The sequence below is a fragment of the Oncorhynchus gorbuscha genome, linkage group LG16 (genome assembly GCF_021184085.1).
Source record: "Oncorhynchus gorbuscha isolate QuinsamMale2020 ecotype Even-year linkage group LG16, OgorEven_v1.0, whole genome shotgun sequence".
Classification (NCBI taxonomy): Eukaryota; Metazoa; Chordata; class Actinopteri; order Salmoniformes; family Salmonidae; genus Oncorhynchus; species Oncorhynchus gorbuscha.
This window is the reverse complement of record NC_060188.1, coordinates 96,880,137-96,901,818: the sequence shown is the minus strand read 5'-3', so window position 1 is coordinate 96,901,818 and position 21,682 is coordinate 96,880,137. Positions and strand designations below refer to the sequence as shown.

General features: G+C 45.2%; 1 protein-coding gene across 1 annotated transcript in view; it reads right to left on the bottom strand.

The window, feature by feature from the left end:
- The window catches only part of LOC124000353 (phospholipid phosphatase-related protein type 1), a 149,503-nt gene that overhangs the window by 35,009 nt on the left and 92,812 nt on the right, over window positions 1-21,682 (bottom strand). Inside the window, exons 4-5 of the mRNA XM_046306652.1 lie at window positions 19,243-19,375; window positions 1,057-1,307 (exon numbers count right to left, since the gene is read on the bottom strand). Coding sequence (XP_046162608.1) covers window positions 1,057-1,307; window positions 19,243-19,375 — 384 coding nt within the window. The remainder of the gene's footprint in view (window positions 1-1,056; window positions 1,308-19,242; window positions 19,376-21,682) is intronic.

The window sequence follows — 21,682 nt, the reverse complement described above, 5'->3', positions numbered from 1 at the left end:
GCCACACTCCCCTCTATCTCCTGAGCATTCACTCTCCCCTGCCACACTCCCCTCTCTCCAGAGCATTCACTCTCTCACCTACCACACTCCTCTCTCTACTGAGCATTCACTCTCCCCTGCCACACTCCTCTCTCTCCTGAGCATTCACTCTCACCTGCCACACTCCTCTCTCTCCTGAGCATTCACTCTCCCCTACCACACTCCTCTCTCTCCTGAGCATTCACTCTCCCCTGCCACACTCCCCTCTATCTCCTGAGCATTCACTCTCCCCTACCACACTCCTCTCTCTCCTGAGCATTCACTCTACCCTGCCACACTCCCCTCTCTCCTGAGCATTCACTCTCCCCTACCACACTCCCCTCTCTCCTGAGCATTCACTCTCCCCTACCACACTCCCCTCTCTCCTGAGCATTCACTCTCCCCTGCCACACTCCCCTCTCTCCTGAGCATTCACTCTCCCCTACCACACCCCCTCTCTCCTGAGCATTCACTCTCCCGTAGACGTAGACAGCTGAGTAGACGCTGAGCGAGGGTTAGGGTTAGTAAAACTCACCGTGAGGGTGAGTGAGGGTGAGGTTAGGGTTAGTAAAACTCACCGTGACGTAGACAGCTGAGTAGACGCTGAGCGAGGGTTAGTAAAACTCACCGTGACATAGACAGCCGAGTAGACGCTGAGCGAGGGTTAGGGTTAGGGTTAGTAAAACTCACAGTGACGTAGACAGCTGAGTAGACGCTGAGCGAGGGTTAGGGTTAGTAAAACTCACCGTGACGTAGACAGCTGAGTAGACGCTGAGCGAGGGTTAGGGTTAGTAAAACTCACCATGACGTAGACAGCTGAGTAGACACTGAGCGAGGGTTAGGGTTAGGGTTAGTAAAACTCACCGTGACGTAGACAGCTGAGTAGACGCTGAGCGAGGGTTAGGGTTAGTAAAACTCACCGTGACGTAGACAGCTGAGTAGACGCTGAGCGAGGGTTAGGGTTAGTAAAACTCACCGTGACGTAGACAGCTGAGTAGACACTGAGCGAGGGTTAGGGTTAGGGTTAGTAAAACTCACCGTGACGTAGACAGCTGAGTAGACGCTGAGCGACGCGTCTTTGGAAGGGAAGGAGCGTCGAGCCTTCTCCACGACGACCGGGCTGCCGGTACAGATGTTACCGTTGGAGATGAACTGGTGGTTGAAGCGACACTCGGTGCCGGTGTAGTTGGGCTTACACACAGACAGGAAGTACGGCGCCAGGTTACCTGTCACTACCTGGCCAGCGTTCACAAAGATGTCTGTTGCAAAAAGGCCGAATGCAAACACACCTGCAGGGGAAGACAGAGAGACTTGGTTGGCAAACAGGCTGAACACAAACAGACCTGCGGAGAGGGGGGGAGATAGAGAGAGACTAGAGAGAGAGACTAGAGAGAGAGAGACTAGAGAGAGAGACTAGAGAGAGAGACTAGAGAGAGAGACTAGAGAGACACTAGAGAGAGAGACTAGAGAGAGAGACTAGAGAGAGAGACTAGAGAGAGAGACTAGAGAGAGAGAGACTAGAGAGAGAGACTAGAGAGAGAGACTAGAGAGAGAGACTAGAGAGACACTAGAGAGTGAGACTAGAGAGAGAGACTAGAGAGAGAGAGACTAGAAAGAGAGAGAGAGACTAGAGAGAGAGACTAGAGAGAGAGGGAGGGAGAGAGAGAGAGAGAGAGAGAGAGAGAGAGAGAGAGACTAGAGAGAGGGAGACTAGAGAGAGAGAGCGAGGGAGAGAGACTAGAGAGAGAGAGAGAGGGAGAGAGAGAGAAAGAGAGAGAGAAAGAGATATAGGGAGACTAGAGAGAGGGAGAGAGAGAAAGAGATATAGGAGAGACTAGAGAGAGAGAGAGAGAAAGAGAGAGAGAGATATAGGGAGACTAGAGAGAGGGAGAGAAAGAGATATAGGGAGACTAGAGAGAGGGAGAGAGAGAAAGAGATATAGGGAGACTAGAGAGAGAGAGAGAGGGAGAGAGAGAGAAAGAGAGAGAGAAAGAGATATAGGGAGACTAGAGAGAGGGAGAGAGAGAAAGAGATATAGGGAGACTAGAGAGAGAGAGAGAGGGAGAGAGAGAGAAAGAGAGAGAGAAAGAGATATAGGGAGACTAGAGAGAGGGAGAGAGAGAAAGAGATATAGGGAGACTAGAGAGAGAGAGAGAGGGAGAGAGAGAGAAAGAGAGAGAGAAAGAGATATAGGGAGACTAGAGAGAGGGAGAGAGAGAAAGAGATATAGGGAGACTAGAGAGAGGGAGAGAGAGAGACTAGAGGGAGGGAGAGAGAGAGGGGAGACTGGAGAGAGAGAGAGGGAGGCTAGAGAGAGAGAGAGAGAGAGAGAGAGGGAGGCTAGAGAGAGAGAGAGAGAGAGAGAGAGAGAGAGAGAGAGAGAGAGAGAGAGAGAGAGAGAGAGAGAGAGAGAGAGAGAGAGAGAGAGAGAGGATTTGGTTGGCAAATACACCTGCAGGTAGAGTGAAACAGCTTAGAGTTGTCAGGGGACAGGCTACCATCTGGGTTTGCAGAGAATGAGGCTCCATGAAGCCCCATCAGAGAACTAAACCCCCAGAACTTCCAGCCTAGAAGGGTTGCAATCCCAAATTATACCCTATTCCCTTTATAGTGCACTACTTCTGATGAGGGCCCATAGGGGGTCCATAGGGCTCTGCTCAAAAGTAGTGCACTATATAGGGAATAGAATGTCATTTGGGACAAACTGGAAGACAAAATGGAGGATTTAGCTCCAGACTATAATTCTACTGGGTCCCTGATGAAGTCAATATTTACACATGAGGGATTACATTATACTACCATTAGCAACAAGAGACAATTAAACACTGAGGAGAACCTGCCAGCTTTCCAAAAAACTATTAAGAATCCTTTACTGGCTCAAACAGCTGACCAATCAGCCTGTTACCAACCCTTAGAAAACTTCTGGAAAAAATTGTGTTTGACCAGATTCAATGCTATTTTACAGTAAACAAATTGACAACAGAAATTGACAACATGCCACTGACTTTGAGTGAAGCCAGAGTGTCTATGTATGTGTGTAACAGTATACTTTTAAACCGTCCCCACGCCCATAGCCGGGCGCGAACCAGGGACCTTCTGCACACAACGACAACAGTCACCCACGAAGCGTAGTTACCCATCACTCCACAAAAGCCGCGGCCCTTGCAAAGCAAGGGGAAACACTACTTCAAGGTCTCAGAGCAAGTGACGTAACCGATTGAAACGCTATTTAGCGCACGCCGCTAACTAAGCTAGCCGTTTCACATCCGTTACATGTGGATGATTCAACACTACACACATCAGCTACTACAGTGACTGAAATGACTCAACACTACACACGTCAGCTACTACAGTGACTGAAATGACTCAACACTACACACATCAGCTACTACAGTGACTGAAATGACTCAACACTACACACGTCAGCTACTACAGTGACTGAAATGACTCAACACTACACACATCAGCTACTATAGTGACTGAAATGACTCAACACTACACACGTCAGCTACTACAGCAACTGAAATTACTGCAACACTCAACAAAGAGCTGCAGTTAGTTTCAGAATGGGTGGCGAGAAATAAGTTAGCCCTAAATATGTCTAAAACTAAAAGCATTGACTTTGGAACAAAACACTCACTAAACCCTAAACCTCAACTAAATCTTGTAATAAATCATGTGGAAATTGAGCAAGTTGAGATTACTAAACTGCTTGGAGTAAACACTAGATTGTAAACTCATGTTCAAATCATATTGATGCAGTAGTAGTTAAAATGGAGAGAAGTCTGTCCATTAAAAAGCACTGCTCTGCCTTCTTAACAACGCTATCAACAAGGCAGGTCCTACAGGCCCTAGTTTCTACCTTCTTAACAACACTATCAACAAGGCAGGTCCTACAGGCCCTAGTTTCTACCTTCTTAACAACACTATCAACAAGGTCCTACAGGCCCTAGTTTCTACCTTCTTAACAACACTATCAACAAGGCAGGTCCTACAGGCCCTAGTTTCTACCTTCTTAACAACACTATCAACAAGTCAGGTCCTACAGGCCCTAGTTTCTACCTTCTTAACAACACTATCAACAAGTCAGGTCCTACAGGCCCTAGTTTCTACCTTCTTAACAACACTATCAACAAGTCAGGTCCTACAGGCCCTAGTTTCTACCTTCTTAACAACACTATCAACAAGTCAGGTCCTACAGGCCCTAGTTTCTACCTTCTTAACAACACTATCAACAAGGCAGGTCCTACAGGCCCTAGTTTTGTCGCACCTTGACTACTGTTCAGTCGTGTGGTCAGGTGCCACAAAAAAGGACTTAGGAAAATTGCAATTGGCTCAGAACAGGGCAGCACGGCTGGCCCTTGGATGTACACAGAGAGCTAATATTAATCATATGCATGTCAGTCTCTCCTGGCTCAAAGTGGAGCAGAGATTGACTTCATCACTGCTTTTATTTATGAGAGGTATTGTTGAATGCACCGAGCTGTCTGTCTAAACTACAGATCTGTCTGTCTAAACTACCGAGCTGTTTGTCTAAACTACAGATCTGTCTGTCTAAACTACCGAGCTGTTTGTCTAAACTACAGCCTGTCTAAACTACCGAGCTGTCTGTCTAAACTACAGAGCTGTCTGTCTAAACTACCGAGCTGTCTGTCTAAACTACTGAGCTGTCTGTCTAAACTACAGATCTGTCTGTCTAAACTACCGAGCTGTCTGTCTAAACTACAGAGCTGTTTGTCTAAACTACAGCCTGTCTAAACTACCGAGCTGTCTGTCTAAACTACAGAGCTGTCTGTCTAAACTACCGAGCTGTCTGTCTAAACTACTGAGCTGTCTGTCTAAACTACAGAGCTGTCTGTCTAAACTACCGAGCTGTCTGTCTAAACTACCGAGCTGTCTGTCTAAACTACTGAGCTGTCTGTCTAAACTACAGAGCTGTCTGTCTAAACTACAGAGCTGTCTGTCTAAACTACAGAGCTGTCTGTCTAAACTACAGAGCTGTTTGTCTAAACTACAGCCTGTCTAAACTACCGAGCTGTCTGTCTAAACTACAGAGCTGTCTGTAAACTACAGAGCTGTCTGTCTAAACTACAGATCTGTCTGTCTAAACTACCGAGCTGTCTGTCTAAACTACCGAGCTGTCTGTCTAAACTACTGAGCTGTCTGTCTAAACTACAGAGCTGTCTGTCTAAACTACAGAGCTGTCTGTCTAAACTACAGAGCTGTCTGTCTAAACTACAGAGCTGTTTGTCTAAACTACAGCCTGTCTAAACTACCGAGCTGTCTGTCTAAACTACCGAGCTGTCTGTCTAAACTACCGAGCTGTCTGTCTAAACTACTGAGCTGTCTGTCTAAACTACAGAGCTGTCTGTCTAAACTACCGAGCTGTCTGTCTAAACTACCGAGCTGTCTGTCTAAACTACTGAGCTGTCTGTCTAAACTACAGAGCTGTCTGTCTAAACTACAGAGCTGTCTGTCTAAACTACAGAGCTGTCTGTCTAAACTACAGAGCTGTTTGTCTAAACTACAGCCTGTCTAAACTACCGAGCTGTCTGTCTAAACTACAGAGCTGTCTGTAAACTACAGAGCTGTCTGTCTAAACTACAGATCTGTCTGTCTAAACTACCGAGCTGTCTGTCTAAACTACCGAGCTGTCTGTCTAAACTACTGAGCTGTCTGTCTAAACTACAGAGCTGTCTGTCTAAACTACAGAGCTGTCTGTCTAAACTACAGAGCTGTCTGTCTAAACTACAGAGCTGTTTGTCTAAACTACAGCCTGTCTAAACTACCGAGCTGTCTGTCTAAACTACAGAGCTGTCTGTCTAAACTACAGAGCTGTCTGTCTAGACTACAGAGCTGTCTGTCTAAACTACCGAGCTGTCTGTCTAAACTACAGAGCTGTTTGTCTAAACTACAGAGCTGTTTGTCTAAACTACAGAGCTGTTTGTCTAAACTACAGATCTGTCTGTCTAAACTACAGAGCTGTTTGTCTAAACTACAGAGCTGTTTGTCTAAACTACAGAGCTGTTTGTCTAAACTACAGAGCTGTTTGTCTAAACTACAGATCTGTCTGTCTAAACTACAGAGCTGTCTGTCTAAACTACTGAGCTGTCTGTCTAAACTACCGAGCTGTCTGTCTAAACTACAGATCTGTCTGTCTAAACTACCGAGCTGTCTGTCTAAACTACAGATCTGTCTGTCTAAACTACAGAGCTGTCTGTCTAAACTACAGAGCTGTCTGTCTAAACTACAGAGCTGTTTGTCTAAACTACAGCCTGTCTAAACTCCAGAGCTGTCTGTCTAAACTACCGAGCTGTCTGTCTAAACTACAGAGCTGTTTGTCTAAACTACAGCCTGTCTAAACTACAGAGCTGTCTGTCTAAACTACAGAGCTGTCTGTCTAAACTACAGAGCTGTTTGTCTAAACTACAGCCTGTCTAAACTACAGAGCTGTCTGTCTAAACTACAGAGCTGTCTGTCTAAACTACAGAGCTGTTTGTCTAAACTACAGCCTGTCTAAACTACAGATCTGTCTGTCTAAACTACAGAGCTGTCTGTCTAAACTACAGAGCTGTCTGTCTAAACTACAGAGCTGTCTGTCTAAACTACAGAGCTGTCTGTCTAGACTACAGAGCTGTCTGTCTAAACTACCGAGCTGTCTGTCTAAACTACAGAGCTGTTTGTCTAAACTACAGAGCTGTTTGTCTAAACTACAGAGCTGTTTGTCTAAACTACAGATCTGTCTGTCTAAACTACAGAGCTGTTTGTCTAAACTACAGAGCTGTTTGTCTAAACTACAGAGCTGTTTGTCTAAACTACAGAGCTGTTTGTCTAAACTACAGATCTGTCTGTCTAAACTACAGAGCTGTCTGTCTAAACTACTGAGCTGTCTGTCTAAACTACCGAGCTGTCTGTCTAAACTACAGATCTGTCTGTCTAAACTACCGAGCTGTCTGTCTAAACTACAGATCTGTCTGTCTAAACTACAGAGCTGTCTGTCTAAACTACAGAGCTGTCTGTCTAAACTACAGAGCTGTTTGTCTAAACTACAGCCTGTCTAAACTACAGAGCTGTCTGTCTAAACTACCGAGCTGTCTGTCTAAACTACAGAGCTGTTTGTCTAAACTACAGCCTGTCTAAACTACAGAGCTGTCTGTCTAAACTACAGAGCTGTCTGTCTAAACTACAGAGCTGTTTGTCTAAACTACAGCCTGTCTAAACTACAGAGCTGTCTGTCTAAACTACAGAGCTGTCTGTCTAAACTACAGAGCTGTTTGTCTAAACTACAGCCTGTCTAAACTACCGAGCTGTCTGTCTAAACTACAGAGCTGTCTGTCTAAACTACAGCCTGTCTAAACTACAGAGCTGTCTGTCTAAACTACCGAGCTGTCTGTCTAAACTACAGAGCTGCTTGTCTAAACTACAGAGCTGTCTGTCTAAACTACAGCCTGTCTAAACTACAGAGCTGTCTGTCTAAACTACCGAGCTGTCTGTCTAAACTACAGAGCTGTTTGTCTAAACTACAGCCTGTCTAAACTACAGAGCTGTCTGTCTAAACTACCGAGCTGTCTGTCTAAACTACCGAGCTGTCTGTCTAAACTACCGAACTGTCTGTCTAAACTACCGCCTGTCTAAACTACTGGCACACAGCTCAGACACCCATGCATACCCCACAAGACATGCCACCAGAGGTCTATTCACAGTCCCCAAGCCCAGAACAGACTATGGGAGGTGCACAGTACTACATAGAGCCATGACTACATGGACCTCTATTCCACAGTACTACATAGAGCCATGACTACATGGAACTCTATTCCACAGTACTACATAGAGCCATGACTACATGGAACTCTATTCCACAGTACTACATAGAGTCATGACTACATGGAACTCTATTCCACAGTACTACATAGAGCCATGACTACATGGCACTCTATTCCACAGTACTACATAGAGCCATGACTACATGGAACACTATTCCACAGTACTACATAGAGCCATGACTACATGGAACTCTATTCCACAGTACTACATAGAGCCATGACTACATGGAACTTTATTCCACAGTACTTAGAGCCATGACTACATGGAACTCTATTCCACAGTACTACATAGAGCCATGACTACATGGAACTCTATTCCACAGTACTACATAGAGCCATGACTACATGGAACTCTATTCCACAGTACTACATAGAGCCATGACTACATGGAACTCTATTCCACAGTACTACACAGAGTCAAGACTACATGGAACTCTATTCCACATCAGGTAACTGATAAAGCAGTAGAGTCAGATTTAAAAAACAGATTTAAAAACACCTTCTGGAACAGTGGGGAGTGTGAAGCAACACAAAGATTGGCACACACACACACACACACACACACACACACACACACACACACACACACACACACACACACACACACACACACACACACACACACACACACACACACACACACACACACACACACACACACACACACACACACACACACACACACACGAAGATCCATAATAAATACAAATACAAACACTGAGGAGAACCTGTCTGTTAGATAATTAATTATAATTATGTCTAATTTTCATTGTTGGACATAGAATAAAGTAAAAGTAAAGTAAAATCACCAGGAAATCAAAATGATTATAATTTATATTTATAATTTTTAAAAATATATATTTTTAGGAAAGGTGCTGTAAGGGTGTCATTTGGAATGTACAGTGGTTTCCAAAAATATTCACCCCCCTTAATTCATTAATTATTAATCTTATTTTGTAACATTATGAGCTGTAATTGATTTTTTTTTGCATGTAATGGACAAAATAGTCCAAACTGTCGAAGTAATGAAAAAAAAATACTTGTTTCAAAAGATTCCCCCAAAAAATTATACGTAAAAACTGTATGTATTCACCCCCTTTGCTATGATGCCCCTAAATAAGATCTGGTGCAACCAATTACCTTCATTAGTCACATGATTAATTAAATAAAGTCCACCTGTGTGCAATCTAAGTGTCACATGATCTGTCACATGATCTCAGCATATATGATCTCAGTTTGCTTGGTGGTGTTGCAGAATTTGGGGCCTTTCAGAAGAGGAACCAGCGTTCCAAGAGACTATTACCCTGAAGGAGCTGCAGAGCTCCAAGGCAGAGATTGGAGTATCTGTCCATAAGACCACTTTAAGCTGTACACTCCACAGAGCTGGGCTTTACGGAAGAGTGGCCAGAAAAAAAGCCATTGCTTAAAGAAAAGAATAAGCAAACATGTTTGGTGTTCACCAAAAGGCATGTGGAAGACTCCTCAAAAATATGGAAGAAGGTACGCTGGTCAGATGAGACTAAAATTCAGCTTTTTGGCCATCAAGGAAAACACTATGTCTGGCACAAACCCAACATCACCCCAAGGACACCATCCCTACATTGAAGCATGGTGGTGGCAGCATAATGCTGTGGGGATGTTTTTCATCGGCAGGGACTGGGAAACTGGTCAGAAATGAAGGAATGATGGATGGCACTAAATACAGGGAAATCCTGGAGGGAAACCTGTTTCAGTCTTCCAGAGATTTGAGCCTGGGACGGAGGTTCACCTTCCAGCAGGACAATGACCCTAAGCATAGTGCTAAAGCAACACTCGCCTGGTTTAAGGGGAAACATTTAAATGTCTTGGAATGGCCTAGTCAAGGCCCAGACCTCAATCCCAATTGAGAATGGTATGACTTCTTAATTAAGGATCTGCCCCTTTTATTTAAATGTTCTCCTAAAATGACATACCCAAATCTAACTGTATGTCGCTCAGGACCTGATGCAAGGATATGCATATTCTTGATACCATTTGAAAGGAAACACTTTGTAGTTTGTGGAAATGTGAAAGGAATGTAGGAGAATATAACCCATTAGATCTGGTAGAAGATAATACAAAATAAAAACAACCTTTGTTTTGTATTTTTTTTGTACCATCATCTTTGAAATGCAAGAGAAAGGCCATAATGTATTATTCTAGCCCAGGTGCAATTTAAATATTGGCCACAAGATGGCAGTAGTGTATGTGCAACGTTTTAGTGTGATCCAAGGAAACATTGCATTTCTGTTCAAAATGTTGTATCAAGACTGCCCAAATGTGCCAAATTTGTTTATTAATAACTTTTCATGTTCAAAACTGTGCACTCTCCTCAAACAATAGCATGGTATTATTTCACTGTAATAGCTACTGTAAATTGGACAGTGCAGTTAGATTAACAAGAATTTAAGCTTTCTGCCAATATCAGATATATCTATGTCCTGGAAAACATCCTTGTTACTTACAACCTCATGTTAATCGCATTAGCCTACGTTAGCTCAACAGTCCCACAGGGGACACACCAATCCTGAAGAAGTTTTAAAGATTGCTGTACACCAGCAGGAACCCATCCAACTTGAAGGAGCTGGAGCAGTTTTGTCTTGAAGAATGGGCAAAGATCCCAGTGGCTAGATGTGTCAAGCTTATAGAGACATACCCCAAGAGACTTGCAGCTGTAATTGCTGCAAAATGTGTCTCTACAAAGTATTGACATTGGGGGGGATAGTTATGCACACTCAAGTTTTCAGTTTTTTGTCTTATTTATTGTTTGATTCACAATCAAAAAGATGTTGCGTCTTTAAAGTGGTAGGCATGTTGTGTAAATCAAATGATACAACCCCCCCCCAAAATCAATTTTATTTCCTGGTTGCAAGGCAACAAAATATGAAAAATGCCAAGGGGGGTGAATACTTTCGCAAGGCAATGTACATCCCTTAAAGTAGTGAATGAATAGCCCTTTTGATCCTGACCTGCGTGGTAAACTGTGATCCTGAACTACATGGTAAACTGTGATCCTGACCTACGTGGTAAACTGTGATCCTGACTTGCGTGGTAAACTGTGATCCTGACCTGCATGGTAAACTGTGATCCTGGTAAACTGTGATCCTGACCTGCCTGGTAAACTGTGATCCTGGTAAACTGTGATCCTGTGATCCTGACCTGCCTGGTAAACTGTGATCCTGGTAAACTTTGATCCTGACCTGCCTGGTAAACTGTGATCCTGACCTGCATGGTAAACTGTGATCCTGACCTGCCTGGTAAACTGTGATCCTGACCTGCGTGGTAAACTGTGATCCTGACCTGCATGGTAAACTGTGATCCTGGTAAACTGTGATCCTGACCTGCCTGGTAAACTGTGATCCTGGTAAACTGTGATCCTGTGATCCTGACCTGCCTGGTAAACTGTGATCCTGGTAAACTTTGATCCTGACCTGCCTGGTAAACTGTGATCCTGACCTGCATGGTAAACTGTGATCCTGGTAAACTGTGATCCTGACCTGCCTGGTAAACTGTGATCCTGACCTGCATGGTAAACAGTGATCCTGGTAAACTGTGATCCTGACCTGCCTGGTAAACTGTGATCCTGACCTGCATGGTAAACTGTGATCCTGGTAAACTGTAATCCTGACCTGCATGGTAAACTGTGATCCTGGTAAACTGTGATCCTGACCTGCCTGGTAAACTGTGATCCTGACCTGCCTGGTAAACTGTGATCCTGACCTGCATGGTAAACTGTGATCCTGGTAAACTGTGATCCTGGTAAACTGTGATCCTGGTAAACTGTGATCCTGGTAAACTGTGATCCTGACCTGCATGGTAAACTGTGATCCTGGTAAACTGTGATCCTGACCTGCATGGTAAACTGTGATCCTGGTAAACTTTGATCCTGACCTGCATGGTAAACTGTGATCCTGGTAAACTGTGATCCTGACCTGCCTGGTAAACTGTGATCCTGACCTGCCTGGTAAACTGTGATCCTGACCTGCATGGTAAACTGTGATCCTGGTAAACTGTGATCCTGGTAAACTGTGATTCTGGTAAACTGTGATCCTGACCTGCATGGTAAACTGTGATCCTGGTAAACTGTGATCCTGACCTGCATGGTAAACTGTGATCCTGGTAAACTTTGATCCTGACCTGCATGGTAAACTGTGATCCTGGTAAACTGTGATCCTGACCTGCATGGTAAACTGTGATCCTGGTAAACTGTGATCCTGACCTGCATGGTAAACTGTGATCCTGGTAAACTTTGATCCTGACCTGCCTGGTAAACTGTGATCCTGACCTGCCTGGTAAACTGTGATCCTGACCTGCATGGTAAACTGTGATCCTGGTAAACTTTGATCCTGACCTGCCTGGTAAACTGTGATCTGGTAAACTGTGATCCTGGTAAACTGTGATCCTGACCTGCCTGGTAAACTGTGATCCTGACCTGCATGGTAAACTGTGATCCTGGTAAACTGTGATCCTGGTAAACTGTGATCCTGGTAAACTGTGATCCTGGTAAACTGTGATCCTGACCTACATGGTAAACTGTGATCCTGGTAAACTGTGATCCTGACCTACATGGTAAACTGTGATCCTGACCTGCCTGGTAAACTGTGATCCTGACCTGCCTGGTAAACTTTGATCCTGACTTGCGTGGTAAACTGTGATCCTGACCTGCCTGGTAAACTGTGATCCTGACCTGCCTGGTAAACTGTGATCCTGACCTGCCTGGTAAACTTTGATCCTGACCTGCGTGGTAAACTGTGATCCTGACCTGCCTGGTAAACTGTGATCCAGACCTTCATGGTAAACTGTGATCCTGGTAAACTGTGATCCTGACCTGCCTGGTAAACTGTGATCCTGGTAAACTGTGATCCTGTGATCCTGACCTGCCTGGTAAACTGTGATCCTGGTAAACTTTGATCCTGACCTGCCTGGTAAACTGTGATCCTGACCTGCATGGTAAACTGTGATCCTGGTAAACTGTGATCCTGACCTGCCTGGTAAACTGTGATCCTGACCTGCCTGGTAAACTGTGATCCTGACCTGCATGGTAAACTGTGATCCTGGTAAACTGTGATCCTGACCTGCATGGTAAACTGTGATCCTGGTAAACTGTGATCCTGGTAAACTGTGATCCTGTGATCCTGACCTGCCTGGTAAACTGTGATCCTGGTAAACTTTGATCCTGACCTGCCTGGTAAACTGTGATCCTGACCTGCATGGTAAACTGTGATCCTGGTAAACTGTGATCCTGACCTGCCTGGTAAACTGTGATCCTGACCTGCCTGGTAAACTGTGATCCTGACCTGCATGGTAAACTGTGATCCTGGTAAACTGTGATCCTGACCTGCCTGGTAAACTGTGATCCTGACCTGCATGGTAAACTGTGATCCTGGTAAACTGTGATCCTGACCTGCATGGTAAACTGTGATCCTGGTAAACTGTGATCCTGACCTGCCTGGTAAACTGTGATCCTGACCTGCCTGGTAAACTGTGATCCTGACCTGCATGGTAAACTGTGATCCTGGTAAACTGTGATCCTGGTAAACTGTGATCCTGGTAAACTGTGATCCTGGTAAACTGTGATCCTGACCTGCATGGTAAACTGTGATCCTGGTAAACTGTGATCCTGACCTGCATGGTAAACTGTGATCCTGGTAAACTTTGATCCTGACCTGCATGGTAAACTGTGATCCTGGTAAACTGTGATCCTGACCTGCCTGGTAAACTGTGATCCTGACCTGCCTGGTAAACTGTGATCCTGGTAAATTGCGGAGTTGCTGGACATTTTGTTAATTCATGTCCATGTCAGTCCATCTACTACTCAGCTGGACTGTGATCCTGACCTGCCTGGTAAACTGTGATCCTGACCTGCATGGTAAACTGTGATCCTGGTAAACTGTGATCCTGACCTGCATGGTAAACTGTGATCCTGGTAAACTGTGATCCTGACCTGCCTGGTAAACTGTGATCCTGACCTGCATGGTAAACTGTGATCCTGGTAAACTGTGATCCTGGTAAACTGTGATCCTGGTAAACTGTGATCCTGGTAAACTGTGATCCTGACCTACATGGTAAACTGTGATCCTGGTAAACTGTGATCCTGACCTACATGGTAAACTGTGATCCTGGTAAACTGTGATCCTGACCTACATGGTAAACTGTGATCCTGGTAAACTGTGATCCTGGTAAACTGTGATCCTGACCTGCATGGTAAACTTTGATCCTGGTAAACTGTGATCCTGGTAAACTGTGATCCTGACCTACATGGTAAGCTGTGATCCTGGTAAACTGTGATCCTGGTAAACTGTGATCCTGGTAAACTGTGATCCTGGTAAACTGTGATCCTGACCTGCATGGTAAACTTTGATCCTGACCTGCATGGTAAACTGTGATCCTGGTAAACTGTGATCCTGACCTGCATGGTAAACTGTGATCCTGGTAAACTGTGATCCTGTGATCCTGTGATCCTGGTAAACTGTGATCCTGTGATCCTGTGATCCTGGTAAACTGTGATCCTGACCTACATGGTAAACTGTGATCCTGGTAAACTGTGATCCTGACCTACATGGTAAACTGTGATCCTGGTAAACTGTGATCCTGGTAAACTGTGATCCTGGTAAACTGTGATCCTGACCTGCATGGTAAACTGTGATAATTTTTGGGGGAAATTTTTTTATTTAACCTTTATTTAAGGCAAGTCAGTTAAGAACAAATTATTATTTAACAATGACAGCCCTAGGAACAGTGGGTTAACTGCCTTGTTCAGTAGCAGAATGGCAAATCCTTACCTTGTCAGCTCAGGGATTCGATTTAGCAACCTTTCGGTTATTGGCCCAACGCTCTAGCTACTAGGTTATCTGCCTGGGCCTCTCTGCCTGGGCCTCTCTGCCTGGGCCTCTCTGCCTGGGCCTCTCTGCAAGGCATCTCTGCCTGGGCCTCTCTGCAAGGCATCTCTGCCTGGGCCTCTCTGCAAGGCATCTCTGCCTGGGCCTCTCTGCCTGGGCCTCTCTGCAAGGCATCTCTGCCTGGGCCTCTCTGCCTGGGCCTCTCTGCCTGGGCCTCTCTGCCTGGGCCTCTCTGCCTGGGCCTCTCTGCAAGGCATCCTGTGTCGTGAAGGGACTGCCTTCATGTTTATGTTCATGAAATAAACAGAGTGGACAAAACATTAAGAACACCTTCCCAATATTGAGTTGCACCCCCTTTTGCCCTCAGAACAGCCTCAATTTGTTGGGGCATGGACTCGACAAGGTGTCGAAAGCATTCATTATATTAGAGAAGCTCTCCCCCTACAGTATTACCTCACGCTGCATCTGCCAATTCACTGAACTGTCTTCCAGCCACAACAACGGCAATAAAGCAAAGTTTAACTTCATAATTATCAGCTACATATGTGAATCGTACTAATCTAGCTAGCCAGCTGAATGAATTACATTTAATTTTCATGTCAATATTCTGTTGTCAACCCATCCTTTACGGGATTAATTGGTCACCCATCTCTTATGGGATTAATTGGTAACCCATCTTGTATAGGATTAATTGGTAACCCATCACTTATAGGATTAATTGGTAACCCATCTCTTATAGGATTAATTGGTAACCCATCTCTTATAGGATTAATTGGTAACCCATCTCTTGTAGGATTAATTGGTAACCCATCACTTATAGGATTAATCGGTAACCCATCACTTATGGGATTAATTGGTAACCCATCACTTATGGGATTAATTGGTAACCCATCTCTTATAGGATTAATTGGTAACCCATCTTGTATAGGATTAATTGGTAACCCATCACTTATAGGATTAATTGGTAACCCATCTCTCATAGGATTAATTGGTAACCCATCTCTTATAGGATTAATTGGTAACCCATCTCTTGTAGGATTAATTGGTAACCCATCACTTATAGGATTAATTGGTAACCCATCTCTTATGGGATTAATTGGTAACCCATCTCTTATGGGATTAATTGGTAACCCATCCCTTATGGGATTCATTGGTAACCCATCCTTTATGTGATTAATTGGTAACCCATCCTTTATGGGATTAATTGGTAACCCATCCTTTATGGGATTAATTGGTAACCCATCCTTTAAGGGATTAATTGGTAACCCATCCCTTATGGGATTAATTGGTAACCCATCCTTTATGGGATTAATTGGTAACCCATCCTTTATGGGATTAATTGGTAACCCATCCCTTATGGGATTAATTGGTAACCCATCCTTTATGGGATTAATTGGTAACCCATCCTTTATGGGATTAATTGACACATAAACAAACATTACAATAATTCACTGTATTCATACATACATACGGCATTGGAGAAGTGCCCTCCGTGTTCCGTTTCAAATACTTTAATTTGGACTAATTCTCCGACCCTCCTTGCTCTCATTCTCTGACCCTCCTTGCTCTCATTCTCCGACCCTCCTTGCTCTCATTCTCCGACCCTCCTTGCTCTCATTCTCCGACCCTCCTTGCTCTCATTCTCCGACCCTCCTTGCTCTCATTCTCCGACCCTCCTTGCTCTCATTCTCCGACCTCCTTGCTCTCATTCTCCGACCCTCCTTGCTCTCATTCTCCGACCCTCCTTGCTCTCATTCTCCGACCCTCCTTGCTCTCATTCTCCGACCCTCCTTGCTCTCATTCTCCGACCCTCCTTGCTCTCATTCTCCGACCCTCCTTGCTCTCATTCTCCGACCCTCCTTGCTCTCATTCTCCGACCCTCCTTGCTCTCATTCTCCGACCCTCCTTGCTCTCATTCTCCGACCCTCCTTGCTCTCATTCTCCGACCCTCCTTGCTCTCATTCTCCGACCCTCCTTGCTCTCATTCTCCGACTCCGACCCTCCTTGCTCTCATTCTCCGACCCTCCTTGCTCTCATTCTCCGACCCTCCTTGCTCTCATTCTCCGACCCTCCTTGCTCTCATTCTCCGACCCTCCTTGCTCTCATTCTCCGACCCTCCTTGCTCTCATTCTCCGACCCTCCTTGCTCTCATTCTCCGACCCTCCTTGCTCTCATTCTCCGACCCTCCTTGCTCTCATTCTCCGACCCTCCTTGCTCTCATTCTCCGACCCTCCTTGCTCTCATTCTCCGACCCTCCTTGCTCTCATTCTCCGACCCTCCTTGCTCTCATTCTCCGACCCTCCTTGCTCTCATTCTCCGACCCTCCTTGCTCTCATTCTCCGACCCTCCTTGCTCTCATTCTCCTTGACTCTCTCCTTGCTCTCATTCTCCGACCCTCCTTGCTCTCATTCTCCGACCCTCCTTGCTCTCATTCTCCGACCCTCCTTGCTCTCATTCTCCGACCCTCCTTGCTCTCATTCTCCGACCCTCCTTGCTCTCATTCTCCGACCCTCCTTGCTCTCATTCTCCGACCCTCCTTGCTCTCATTCTCCGACCCTCCTTGCTCTCATTCTCCGACCCTCCTTGCTCTCATTCTCCGACCCTCCTTGCTCTCATTCTCCGACCCTCCTTGCTCTCATTCTCCGACCCTCCTTGCACTCATTCTCCGACCCTCCTTGCTCTCATTCTCCGACACTCCTTGCTCTCATTCTCCGACACTCCTTGCTCTCATTCTCCGACACTCCTTGCTCTCATTCTCCGACACTCCTTGCTCTCATTCTCCGACACTCCTTGCTCTCATTCTCCGACACTCCTTGCTCTCATTCTCCGACCCTCCTTGCTCTCATTCTCCGACACTCCTTGCTCTCATTCTCCGACCCTCCTTGCTCTCATTCTCCGACTCTCCTTGCTCTCATTCTCCGACACTCCTTGTGTTTGACGCATTATTATCTGGATTGTTTACCGATGAAATAACAATCCTTTGTATTCTAATTCCCTGAGTCTGTCTGGGCCTCTGAGTCTGCCTGGGCCTCTGAGTCTGCCTGGGCCTCTGGGCCTCTGAGTCTGCCTGGGCCTCTGAGTCTGCCTGGGCCTCTGAGTCTGCCTGGGCCTCTGAGTCTGCCTGGGCCTCTGGGCCTCTGAGTCTGCCTGGGCCTCTGAGTCTGCCTGGGCCTCTGAGTCTGTCTGGGCCTCTGGGCCTCTGAGTCTGCCTGGGCCTCTGAGTCTGCCTGGGCCTCTGGGCCTCTGAGTCTGCCTGGGCCTCTGAGTCTGCCTGGGCCTCTGAGTCTGCCTGGGCCTCTGCGTCTGCCTGGGCCTGGGCCTCTGCGTCTGCCTGGGCCTCTGCGTCTGCCTGGGCCTCTGAGTCTGCCTGGGCCTCTGAGTCTGCCTGGGCATCTGAGTCTGCCTGGGCATCTGAGGCTGCCTGGGCCTCTGAGTCTGCCTGGGCATCTGAGTCTGCCTGGTCCTGGGCCTCTCTGTCTGTTCCCTACTACCTGCGGGCCCTGGTTAACAGTAGTCCCCTACTACCTGCGGGACCTGGTTAACAGTATTTCCCTACTACCTGCGGGCCCTGGTCAACAGTAGTCCCTTACTACCTGCGGGCCCTGGTCAACAGTAGTGCCCTACTACCTATACAAAGAATAGTGTGGGGTTTGGGACTGAACCATGAGTATAAAAATATATCACCAGCGCTGAGCTGAGGAGATGAGGGAGAGACAAGAGGCTCAGAGAGAGGTGAGCTCTCTGGTCACTAGTGTGGAAGACAGTGTAAAATTCATCTGATGCTGCTGCCCCTGGCTCTGTCTGAACAGGGGTACGTAGGTAATGGTGTTTTCTCAGGCTTGGGATTGGTATGATCTGGCCCAGTGTATTCAGTGCCCCCTCCTCTCCTCTCAGAGAGATCTGATAAATGTAACTTCTGAGATATTAGCTGAGATATTATGTCTTTATACATGGGAAGGTACCACAGGAAGAACGGAACTAATAGATGGACTTAATACAGTGGCTGGAAAAACCTACAGCCAAGACCAGTAAAACAACGGACAAAACCTACAGCCAAGGCCAGTAGAACAACTGGCAAACCTAGAGCCAAGACCAGTAGAACAACTGGCAAACCTACAGCCAAGACCAGTAGAACAACTGGCAAACCTAGAGCCAAGACCAGTAAAACAACTGACAAAACCTACAGCCAAGACCAGTAGAACAACTGGCAAACCTAGAGCCAAGACCAGTAGAACAACTGACAAAACCTACAGCCAAGACCAGTAGAACAACTGACAAACGTACAGCTATGAGAAGTAGAACAACAGACAAACCTAGAGCCAAGACCAGTAGAACAACTGACAAACGTACAGCTATGAGAAGTAGAACAACAGACAAACCTAGAGTCAAGACCAGTAGAACAACTGGCAAAACCTACAGCCAAGACCAGTAGAACAACTGGCAAAACCTAGAGCCAAGACCAGTAGAACAACTGGCAAAACCTACAGCCAAAACCAGTAAAACAACGGACAAACGTACAGCTATGAGAAGTAGAACTGACTCACCAATAAACCTGACGATTCTCCTGATAAGGGGGTTCAGATAGCAGCACTCCCCCGTCAAGATGGTCTTCTCCTGGGATAGTAGCACCGCCCGTGTGGACTTCATCATGTACATGGATACCTCCCCGATGAAGATCTGACAACAGACAGATACACTTGTTTATTTTTTTCAATACCAGCCCCCTGTCCCCACGAGGTATTTTGCCAGGTCGTCAATGTAAATAAGAATGGGTTCTTATTTTGCCTTAACTGAATTAAATAAAGGTTAAATATAAATATATTTTTTAAAACACAAGGTGTGACCACAGAGTTACATCATTATACCTTTACCTAACCCTAATGCCGAGTACTTGCCCTAACACAACTGACAAAACTACAGCCACGAGAAGTAGAACAAATGACAAACTCCTAGTCCTAACATCTAGTCCTAACATCTAGTCCTAACACCTAGTCCTAACCCTAACACCTAGTCCTAACACCTAGTCCTAACACCTAGTCCTAACACCTAGTCCTAACCCTAACACCTAGTCCTAACACCTAGTCCTAACCCTAACACCTAGTCCTAACACCTAGTCCTAACCTTAAGTCCTAGTCCTAACACTTAGTCCTGACACCTAGTCCTAACACCTAGTCCTAACCTTAAGTCCTAGTCCTAACACTTAGTCCTGACACCTAGTCCTAACACCTAGTCCTAACACTTAGTCCTGACACCTAGTTCTAACACCTAGTCCTAACACCTAGTCTTAACACCTAGTCCTAACCCTAACACCTAGTCCTAACCCTAACACCTAGTCCTAACCCTAACACCTAGTCCTAACACCTAGTCCTAACCCTAACACCTAGTCCTAACCCTAACACCTAGTCCTAACCCTAACACCTAGTCCTAACCCTAACACCTAGTCCTAACACCTAGTCCTAACCCTAACACCTAACCCTAACACCTAGTCCTAACACCTAGTCCTAACCCTAACACCTAGTCCTAACACCTAGTCCTAACCCTAACACCTAGTCCTAACACCTAGTCCTAACCCTAACACCTAGTCCTAACCCTAACACCTAGCTATTGCCATACATCCTAAATCACATTTTTGTCATGCCTCCACTGGAGGTCTGGAGAATTTTGCATTAGCTGAAACGGTTTGAATGGGCCTTTGGATTACAGCGGCTACATTTTGATTGGATGTTACAGTTCAAGAACAGCCCCCCCAAGTCACCATTAGCATCATGGTTTCCTTCCTCTCCGTCAACTGAGTTAGGAAGGACACCTGTATCCTTATAGTGACTGGCTGTATTGATGCACCATTCAAAGTGTAAAATTAATAACTTCACCATGCTGAAAGGGATATTCAATGTCTGCTTATTCAAAGGTGCCCATCTTTGGGAGGCATTGGAAAACGTCCCTGGTCTTTGTGGTTGAATCTGCTTGAAATTCACTACACAACTTAGGAACATTCTATGTGTGTACAGAGATGTCCTTCAAAACCCATGATAAACACTATTATTGCAAACTATTATGTGACTTGTTAAGCAAATATTTACTATTAATCTTATTTAGGCTTGCCATAACAAAGGGGTTGAATACTTATTGACTCAAGACATTTCAGCTTTTCATTTTTAATTAATTGAGATTATGTTCTCCAAATGAATATTCCTTTGACATTATGGGGTATTGTAATGTCATTATGGGGTATTGTGATGTCATTATGGGTAATTGTGATGTCATTATGGGGTATTGTGTTGTCATTATGGGGTATTGTGTTGTCATTATGGGGTATTGTGATGTCATTATGTGGTATTTTGATGTCATTAAGGGGTATTGTGATGTCATTAAGGGGTATTGTGATGCCCTTATGGGGTGTTGTAATGTCATTATGGGGTACTGTGATGTCATTATGGGGTATTGTGATGTCATTATGGGCTATTGTGATGTCATTATGTGGTATTTTGATGTCATTAAGGGGTATTGTGATGTCATTAAGGGGTATTGTGATGTCATTATGGGGTATTGTGTGTAGCTCTGTGACACAAAACCTCAAAAGAATACATTTTAAATTCAGACTGTAAGACAACAAAATGTGGAAAAAGTAAAGAGGTGTCAATATTAATATTAAGATAATAATAAGATACGCAGATAATTTTAGTTCAATAATGTGCTGTTTTAACCCTGTTTGTACCTCACACATTTAGTTTTATTTTAGCTTTAGAATTGTGAGAGAAATTTAACTAGCTAGCTAGTTATACGTAGGTAGCTTTCCAAGTTAGCTGACAATTTTCAAAACGAACCTCATTGTGGCTGGTTACTTCTTCACCCTCATGCTAGCCTTTACAGCCAAATATCCCCACAGAAACCCACAGAAACTACTCTCATACAACAACAACACATGGTTTGAACAAATAACATGTGTTGTTATATGAGAGTAGTTTTCCCTCCATGATAAACCAA